Below are 10,663 nucleotides of genomic sequence, written 5' to 3' on the forward strand. Positions count from 1 at the left end.
TCCATATGTTTTATGGAAATATGCTTATGAGTGTGAATACGATGTAACTGGAATATGCTTTATGCAAAAGGTCTCTTGTAAGGTATCATTACAAAGCTTATAATCTATGGAGTGTGTTCATCCTATTTGTATGAACGTATCATTCTTGTCTCTGAAGCTAGAAATATGAAGTATAACTGAGGTCCTATTGTAATTATGCAAAATGTGGGCCATTAATGGTGGTTTAGAATCTTGATGGCTCTCATTGACTAGGACAATTGGTTGTAAATGGTTTATTTACCTGCAACTCTTCCTGTGTTCCTGTAAACCAGCCTAGGAAGAATGGAGGTTGTGGTCTCACAAGACATGTGAACATGTCACCTGATACTGGAATCCTTCTAAATGGAAAAGCACCAGGTTTAAGATGGAGGGGTGTGGACCCAGAGAGACAAAAGATTCCCACCTTGTGCCAAAGCTATAAAAGGGGGTGGAAAGGAACAAAGAGGCTGCAGTCATGAGAAAGCCCCTGTTTTCCACTTAAGATGTCTGTTGGAACTAACAAGGACTGTACCAAGGAAAAGGATTGGGCCTAGACTAGCAAGGAGTCTAGTCTGTGAAAGAAGCTTATTGGAACATCTCTGAGGGTGAGATTGACCTGTATTCAGTTTCTTAATGTATTAGGCTTAGTCTTGCATGTTTTTGCTTGGTAACTTACTTTGTTCTGTCTGTTATTACTTGAAACCATTTAAATTCTACTTTTTAATACTTAATACAATCATTTTGATTTATTAATTAACCATGAGTAAGTGATTAATACCTGGGGAAGCAAACAGCAGTGCATATCTCTCTATCAGTGTTAGAGAGGGCAGACAATTTATGAGTTTACCCTGTATAAGCTTTATACAGAGTAAAACTGATTTATTTGGGGTTTGGATCCCATTGTGAACTGGGTGTCTGGGTGCTGGAGATAGGTGACCTGCTGAGCAGTTTTTGGTGAAAGTTTGCAGCTTTGGGAACATGGACCAGACTTGTGTCTGTGTTGCAGCAGGCTAGCATGTCTGGCTCAACAAGGCAGGGTTCTGGAGTCCCAAGCTGGCAGGGAAATGGGCTCAGAGATAATCTCAGCACATCAGGTGACAGTCCCAAGGGGGTCTCTGTGACCGAACTCATCACACTGAGATTCTGGTTCTCTCCTGAAGAAGAAATTAAGGCTAGGAGATCTGAAGATTAGATCAAGGGCTTGGTTTGAGCCTCTTTCTACATTTAACTCCAGAGATATATGAACTATACCCAGATACACCATCCAAAAGGTTGGTTTAGTAACGAGGAGAAGCAATGAGTAGCCCCACATATACTCCTCACGTTGGGGCTGGCACAGTTGGTTAGAACCAAAGCTCAATGGAAAAATAAATATATACCAAGAGAAATATGCCTTCCTTTCTGTGCTCCAGTGCCGGGGCCACTCACCTCCTGCTACGTTATTCACATAGCTGGAATAGCATAACTTACGACGACTTACTGCAGTAGTGTAGACGTAGCCTCTGTCTAATTTGAAAATCCCAGCTTGTAACTCCCACAAGGACCCACAAAAGTCTGTGACAGAGCCAGGTATCCTGACTTCCAGTCCAATGCTTTAACTGTAAGTCCATCCTTCCTCCTTTCAATTGCGACTATTGCTAGGACCTCAGATCACATATCTGTGAATGTACAATGGCTGTACCACCAGTAGTGACAGGATTCCTTATAGAAATCACTTTTTCAGTGATGCTTTCAAACCAGACTACCCACACTGAATATTTGCTACTAATTTTTGTCTCCCCCCCCCTTTTTTTTTTTAAATATCACCTTGCTCTTATATTCTTTTCCTCTTCTAACCAGCCAAGATGAGACTGAATCATACCACCAGATCCAAACCCTTTCATATTTTGGGGAAGTTTGGATCTAAATCAGTTTGGCTCAGCGCCATCTCAAGTAGCCTGTAACTGTCTCCATAGTTCTTGTTTCATTTCTGTCTTTGTTTCTTCTCCTCTCCCTTCTGCCTTTCTCTCTTTTCATATTTATTTCTTTTCTCCATCTCCACGCACTCCCCTCCTCAGTCGATAGCTCCTTTACTCAACCCCACTCTCCCAGTCACTGACCCCTCTTGTTCACTGTCATTTTCCTCTGCTCTGACAGATGCTAACTCTTCCAATCTCTTCTACCTTTTAGAATTATTGTACTTTAAAATCCAGCAACCCATCCAGCATGTCAATTTCACAACATGGGAGCAGGTCTCCCATCCAGTGTTGTGTTGCTTAGCAACATATTTCTCTCTTCTCTGATCAGTCATTTCCCTACTGCGCTGCCTGCTGATGTAAGCACAACAAATGAAAGCAATATTACAGCAGCAATTGGTCTTGTCAGTATTTACTTATTATTATTGCTATGAAGGGGTTTATATGGATTTCTTCATGCCCTGCCTTGCTTAATAGAGAGCAGATCTTCCTGGCCTTTGTAGTATGTTTTCATAATTAATGCGCATTTACCACATTTGGCCAACATTTTCAAAATACTTTCAAAAGTGGCCACTAAATTTGAGGGCCTCCGTGGTTCAGTCCCCAAACTGAGACACTCATAGCTTAATCAACCCCCAGTGCATCGATCGCCAGTGTCTCCATCTGGCGGTAGTGTAGACATAGCCTAAGGGAGTTAGATACCCAATTATCATTGAAATTTAATGGAATTTGGGTAGACTCCATTAATTTTCTTCAAAAACCTTCAGATTTTCAGATATCATTTCTAATCATTGTTGGAGCCTTAAAGTATCCAGATAATACCACGATGGTCAGACTCACGGCTGTACAGGATGGGTAGTATGCCACTCAACCATCATGATACCAGCACTTAACATTAATGTCATGTAGACACAACAAAGGTTACAGACTCAGACCATCAGTAATGCCACATTTGTACTGCAAGCAGTTTTGAAAAGCTGGCCACATGTAAGGGCCTGGTCCAACCCCAATGCTAAGACTCCCACTGATTTCAGTGGGCATTGGATTAGGCTCTACATGTGCACAACTGCTTTCCATCTCCCAGCCCCTTAGCATTCCTGATTGACTGGATTAAAAAACACCTACATGAGTAACAAACTGCTAGAAAGCTCCCTAGATTGGAACTGGTTCACTAATAATTCAGCCCTCTTCATAAAGTTAGAAGTTAAAAAAAGTGAATACTGTGATGCCATGAGACTATAGTGTGTCTGTGAAAAGAGATGAGAGGTTTACAAACAGCTCAGTTCTTCAGATCTCATGCCGAATCTTCTTTAATCCCCAACAATCCACGGGATCAGAGCAAGTAAGATGGGTTCAGGATCTGTCTGCAATTGCTCAATAGCAACAGGAAAATCTTTAAATCTTCTTTTGATCCAAAGGTAAATCATAAAGGATCTGGATCTCAAACAGTCATGAGGGCAATAAAGATTATCCACTGTAAACTAGAGAGGCTGTATTGAGAGAGAGAGAGAGGAAATATTAGGAAATATTAGGAACTCTTAGAAACAGGAATAACTCTCAGCTCCCATAATTTATTAATGGATTACAGTATTATAAATTATTATTCACCTATGAAACACCGACTTGTTATAAAGGCAGTCAGATTAGATGATCATAATAGTCCCTTCTGACCTTAATCTATGAATAAACCATTGACTATACCAGCTAAAAAATGACCAAGTCAGTTTTATTTTTAACAAGTCATAAACTGTTTTATAATCAGTTATGATTTTCTCTCTCTCTAATCACCATGTAGAGCCCCCCAAATAAGAGGCCCACATTGCCCATCCTGACTCTGCCAGCTTTCAGATCAGTCATTAAACTTCTCACAATTAAGCTAAAGGAAAGATGGCCTATAGCTTTGTATTTTGCATTCACTCTTTTCCCTCTGAAGAGCAGAGGGAACTCGGCAGACTTCACATTCCCCTCTTGAGTTAGCAATAACTTTGCAGAGAACAGCCAGACTCTTCAAGAAGCCTTCAGATTTGTAGTAGCTCTTGGGACACCAGAAGTGAGAGATCATTGGCTTGTATCAAATGACGTGCCACAGCAGATAGACTCTGTTTACACTGCATCCTCAGCTTTTGCATGGCTGAACAGATGTGCTTGTGCACCTTTCTGCTAGAAGGATTTGATAATCTCTCCAAAGCCTCCTCAGTTATGGACACTCTCAGAGCGGAGACCAGACCTAACACTGAACAAAATGGGACATCCGGTAGCTTTCTGGCTTTTTTTAAGACACGATTTAGACTTCTCTCTGAACTGGTACAAGGAAAGCTTTGTAATGATTACTCTGAGATGAAACATAGGGTTCGGATAAGGCTTCAGAGATGCACATGGTCCTTCAATTTCCAAAATGAAAAAAGTATAATGATGTCCAAAAAGAGAAAAAGAAAGAAACCGAATGAACCTCTGGGTGTGTAGGTGTGGGAGGGAGAATTTATGTACATACAGTAACTCATAGGTGCCTAATTCCATCTGCATTATCTTTTATAAATGCAGATGGCCATATTATGAGCCAAATTCTTTCCCAACTTACATCCATGAAACCTAATGAAGTCAGTATGTGGTTGCATTGGGTGTAAATGAGGGAAGATCACCACTCCATAGTTTATCTAATGCCCTTTAAAAAAATTTATATATATATATATATATATATATACATACACACACACATATATATACACACACACACATATATATATATATATATACACACACACACCTCAATGAGAGAGAGAGGGTGTCTCATTCCACCAGTGTCCAGTGGCTAGGATGGGTGAATAATGGAAGATAGTTTTTCTTTATTATTTGTTGAGAATTCTTGGGCACTGAACAACTAGAGCTTGAAATGGATCAGGTGCCCAACCCCTATTCTCTCCCTGGGGTCCCATGTAAGTTCTCTCTATATAGTACCATAACAATCTACAGCGCATCCCGGCAGTATTGCCATCCCCAAATTTCAAAAATCCTGGATCAGCCCCTCCCAAATTATGAACTTCATGATTTTTAAGACATTATGCCTATATTTGCCTGATAGGTTTTGTGCCTTTAGGGTGCACTTGGATCACGTTTTCCAAGCTTTTCTTCCTGCAACGACGAGGACTAGAAACTTTTCTTAAATGAAAGCTGTGATTCACTTTTAATCACTTGTCTCCAGGAGCTAGGGCTTAACGCGAAATCTCATATATCCCAAGAATCTCAATAACAATTGGCACCATTGTTTCTATCAGCACAATCAGGAACTGAGTTTGTTCAGCTTGCTCCCTCTGCTGTCTACTTCTGTAACACATATACAATAATACTTCCACTATGATGTAAGTGACAGAGTGGAGTATTTTTGGTATTTAGAATCCGGAATATATGTAATTTTCTCCCAGATAGAGTCATTTCAGAAAAATTAGTGGGCCAATTTCTTATGTCAGTCACACTGGTATAAATTCAGAACAATCCCAGAGTTTAGTAAATGTTTATTACATGAGGGGCCTGATTCTCCTCCCTCTTGTGTGACCAATGGGTGAACCTGAGTGTAAAATATTGCCAGTGGTGTTTTACACTCACTTTTCCTGGGTGTAACTACCTACATTAGAGCACAAGGTTGTGGAGAATCAGGCCTCAGGTGTAATTTTGCTCTGATTTATAACCTGTGCTACCCCAACAGGTACTTCAGGGCAGTGGTGCTCATACCCCTGGGAGTACACAGAGATCTTCCAAAGGGTACATCAACTCATCTAGATATTTGCCTAATTTTACAAAGGCTACATAAAAAGCACTAGCAAAGTCAGTACGAACTAAAATTTCATACCAACGACTTGTTTATACTGCACTATATACTATACACTGAAATGTAAGTACAATATTTATATTCCAATTGATTTACTTTATAGTTATATGGTAAAAATTAGAAAATAAGCAATCTTTCAGTAACAGTGTGCTATGACACTTGTGTATTTTTATGTCTGATTTTGTAAGCAAGTAGTTTTTAAGCTAGATGAAACTTGGGGTTACGCAAGACAAATCAGACTCCTGAAAGGGATACAGCAGTCTGGAAAGGTTGAGAACCACTGCCTCAGGGTTGTAGGTTGTGTCAGTTTCAGCTCTGAATCTTAGGCTCTAAGGAATCTCAAACAGGGTAAAAATTGTCCTTTGGTTTTAAAATGGTCATACTGTTGCACTTACAACTATATTAACAGAAACATTATCCAACACAAGATAAACACAGGACCACATTTTTATCTCCCGTATAAATTAGAACTAAATTTATTCAGGCTTCAATTGTTAAATTCAACAAGATTAGAGGGATCTTGGACCAGCAATAAGTGAGGGCACTCACAGTCAAACCAGTTCCTTAATGCTCAGTTATTAAATAAAATTACTAATATTTACTTTGCTCAAGCACAGAGTAAAAAGCAGCCATGCAAACAAAATCGGTATTCCAGCCTTAAGGAACAAAGCATAAAGAACTGCATGGAAAAAACAAAACAAATCTGATTGTCTAAAATATATTGCTATAAGAATAGGATAATCCATTGTCTCCAGAACTTTAGTGTACAGTCCAAAACACTGGACTACAAGAAGAGATTTTCTTTAATAGCAGCTGCACAGTTTCAGTTATTATTGGGCTTTTAGAACATTTATACCCTCCCAGTACACTTTAGAAACTGCTTTATCCAAAGCTCAACTCTTTTCTGCTTTTCTAGAGGCAAAACCTACCAGCTTTGACAGTATAACACCACTAAAACAGATTATTTGATCCTACATGGGATATACTTAAAACGCTTTTGGCTTCATTACACCAACCATCTGCTCTCTTATGGCAGGAGTTCAGTACCCCGCTGGGATTTGCCTTCTCAGTGGGGTCAGCAGGGAGTTTCTATATAGATGGAACAGATAGAATCTCTTCAGTAAGAATCATGTAGGGAGATGCAGGGGATGGAGTGAGAAGGGGAGAAGCATAAAAGAATAATTAGTTTGTGATAAAATCACTTCTCCAATGCACAGGGGACTGAACTGGGCATCATGAACTGTGGATTCCATACCTCATTCTAATACTGACCTGCTGGCTGAGCTTGTCAAGTCACTTGACTGATCCGTGCCTCAGTTTCCCCATCTGTAAATTGGAGCTATAATACTTGTCTTCCCTTGTAAAATGCTTTGCAACCTCTAAATAAAAATTGCTGTATAAGAGCTAAGTATTATTTTCATAGACTATCTAAAATTGCTAAGCTAGTGTAAAATGCAAGTTTCTCATAGTGTACTGCATTTCCAATGCCTGTTTTTGTTTTTGTTTTTTAAAAAAAAAAAAAAGCTTCCTCAGTTATTGTTTGAACACTGCTGCAAATGTCTGGAAGACAAAGCAAATTGATACACTTTTTTATGGCCTTTGATACATCAGCTACTCCTGGGAAAATTCTGCACTACTGCACATGTGCAGAATTCGTGTCCCCCTGCAGATTCTGCTGGCGAGGTGCTGCAGTTACACCTTTCTACCACAAGGGGCTGCTGTGACACCAGAAGAGAGGGCAGCCAGCAGACAGAGGGAAGGGAAAGAGGCTGCATTCTTCACAACAGGGCCAGGTGAGCAGGCACAGGACAGACAGAGCGGGGCACAGGGGACTGCTGGGGGGGGGGGGTCAGAGACTGGGATTCAGAAGGGCTAATGGGGTGACAGCATTGAACCAGGGACTGAATGGGATGGGGGGCTGCAGGGTCACATGGAGAGGGGACAAGGCAATGCAGGGACAGACATGGATGGGGTAGGAGAGTGCAGGGGCACACAGGGACGGGGTGTGCAGATGTGCCTGACGGAGGCTAGGGTCAGTCCCCCCCGCTTTACTCCTTAACACCTTCCCCCCCAAAAAAGACAAACACACACCATTCCATACTTTTCCCAACAACTCTCCTGGTACTCTGGCAGGCTCCTTCCCTGAGCTCCTCCATTAGCCCCGATTCCCACCAAAAACCAAAGAAAAAAAAATATTTCCTAATTTTTTTTAAAAGAGGTGTATTGTTACAGACATACTTGCTGATTAAATTATTTTGGTAATTTATTTCAAAATACCTATTTAAACTGGCTATATTTGAAAAATATGCATAATTTTAAAATATTGCACACAGAACTTTAAATTTTTTGGCACAGAATTCCCCCAGCAGTAATCAGCTACAATAGACCAGCACATTTCGCTGTACAAGATATCTATTCTTGCTTTTTGACTCTGGAACTAACTGGATCATATATTTACTGTGGCGGAGAGAAACAACATCAGTTCCACAGGATCTGTGCCATGCCCCAGCCTTTAAGCGGTCTCTTGGGAGGATCCCCTCAGTGTGCTAGACTCCCTCGGGGTCACTGTTACAAGGGTAGGCCACACAGCTTCCAACACTGAGCCTTGGGCTCCTGCACTCGTTTCTCACTGTGTGCTTTGCCCAGTGAGTCCTACTGAGGTAGACTCCCGTTCAGAGACTTATCAATGCACTCCCGCAAGTAACTGCAGCAATTCCATGCCACCTTTTCCAAACAGTAGGGTTTATTAGAGACAAGGGGTAGGTGAGGTAAGATCTGTTATGGACCAACTTCTATTGTTGAGAGAGAGAGAGAGAGAAGCTTTTGAGCCACATCGAGCTCTTCAGGGCAACTGGAATATTGGATGAGCAAGTCCTTAGGTTAGAGAAGCAAAGGTTAATAGGTAATCCATATTGGCTAAAGTGAGGGCTCCCACAAGCCATGCTGCTGGAGGAACCATCTTGGTTTCCTTTCTTGGTTTCACTTTGTTCTTTTTGTCTTAGCTCCAGGTAAGAGACCTGTGCCTCACTGTCTCTCTCTGTGTGCGTCTGTCTGCCTGCACTGTAACAGAACATCTGTGGCTGGCCCAGGTCACCTGATTCTGCCTCCCAGGGCTCAGGCTGCCAGCCTGAGCTCAAACATCTACACTGCAATTTTACAACCCTGAAGCCTGAGCCATGCCCATGAATCAGCTGACCGGACCTACCACTGGTGTTCTATTTCAGTGTAGACATACTTTGAGACAATTGCCAGTCACCACCTCCTCCATCCATTGTTCTCTGGCTGTAAAACCATGTTAAGTTCACACGTTCTGCCTGCTGGAAGCCTCCCATGAATGTGTGTCAATTGTTCAATCTTTGAGGTTTCCATGGTCTCTGCAGGGTCTTCCATTCCTATGGGTTGGTTCCAGACAATTGTTAAACAAATCATTAATATCACTCCAGACAGCTATGTAACAAGACACCTGCTTTGCCCCAGGAGCAACATTTTAAACCCTGCTGCACCCATTGGTTAGCAATGCCAGAGTGAAAGGTACAATCATACAGATAGTTCATAAACATATTAGACAATTCCCACTTCTGTCACAACATACACAAGAATACGTGCAAGTGGCAAAAACAAATTCCACACCATGCACATTGAGGGCAAACAGACACAGAAACTTTGACATTTAGTAAATGTACAACCAAGAATAGACCCAACCTAAGAGCTTGGCTTTGCATACAATTCAGCTTCCCATCCCCAGGTCAAGTGGTGGTAAGAGTAAATCCAGTTCAAACATGTAATTATGAGTTCTGGGAAAGGAAAATAGAAATCTATGGGCATGATGCAAAGTCCAATGAAGTCAGCCACTGACTTAAATGGGCTGTGGATCAGGCTCTGTGTGTGGAATTTACACATTCCATGGATTTCAGATTCCCCCATACATTTTATCCCTGACTTTTTACCCCACAATTGTTTTAATTTTTAAGTCAAATGGAGCTACTGTACACTGAACTTACATCATCTGAAGTTTCTAGCCCTTCTGGTTATAAAAAAACCTTCCAGATAAGGCCCAATACATCAGTACTTAACAGTAGCCAGACAACCTCAAACAGCAGCTCTAACAGATGAGTGAACTCCCCCAATTTAAGAGGATGTTAACTCTGAACCCTACTAAACTACCCTCTGGGAACACAATGGAGCTGTGCTGCCATGAAGCCGTGCTGCCATGAAGCCAGTCCAACAGTAATAACGCCAATTTAACATTGTTGGAAGTTTGACATCGTTGGTTATGCAAGCTATTATCATGGCCCCAATTCAATCAAATTCCTTTATTAAATCTGAAGGCCAAATGGTATTTGTACCTTGCACTAAACAAGTCTAAAAGCCTAAATAATAAGCAATTACACCCACATAGTAACACATTCATAATCATTCTCATGAAAGGATCAGTTCCAGGGATAACCCTCTTCTCTTGGCTTGCTCCAGTATGACCAGATAGGTTCTGAGAATACCCCTCACAGGCCGCATACACTAACAAATAAGTGATGTCATAATGACCGTTACAATCTTAGCAAAAACCAGGTTTTGGCCAGGTTGGGGTTGACCCCTTTCCTGGTCTTGGCTAAAACAAAATATGGCAATTGGGTCTTGCTTCAACATTGGTATGTTGGGGCATCACAATCCTCCTTTTCTGTTCCAACTAGGTAGAACCAGTCTTAAGAAAAGAGTCCTAATTATTATCAGCCACATTTTGAGTTCAGCATTTTTACAATTTATCTTGCCAATTGCATTATTACCTTATATTTTCAAAGCCCTTCCCATGGCTGCTAAAACGTCTTTATTTCACTTAAAGGGAAATGTTTTGTTATTTAAGAAGCTATGC

The 10,663-nt window shown here is 41.1% G+C and overlaps 1 protein-coding gene across 7 annotated transcripts in view; it reads left to right on the plus strand.

Moving 5' to 3' along the window:
* The window catches only part of LOC117878086 (translation initiation factor IF-2-like), a 31,312-nt gene extending 23,731 nt beyond the window's left edge, over window positions 1–7,581 (plus strand). For 4 of the 7 annotated variants that reach the window (XR_004645882.1, XR_004645883.1, XR_004645884.1 and 1 more), the window contains one exon: window positions 312–653. Coding sequence is in view for 3 of the 7 variants with exons in the window: in XM_034772033.1 (XP_034627924.1) it covers window positions 312–497 (186 nt within the window). In the remaining 4 variants the exon portion in view is untranslated. Of the gene's footprint in view, window positions 1–311; window positions 654–5,673; window positions 5,817–7,407 lie in introns of those variants that run through there. The other 3 variants (XR_004645881.1, XM_034772031.1, XM_034772032.1) reach the window with 3 other exon arrangements.
* The last annotated feature ends 3,082 nt before the right edge of the window (window positions 7,582–10,663 follow it).

The sequence above is a fragment of the Trachemys scripta genome, chromosome 5 (assembly GCF_013100865.1).
Source record: "Trachemys scripta elegans isolate TJP31775 chromosome 5, CAS_Tse_1.0, whole genome shotgun sequence".
NCBI lineage: Eukaryota > Metazoa > Chordata > Testudines > Emydidae > Trachemys > Trachemys scripta.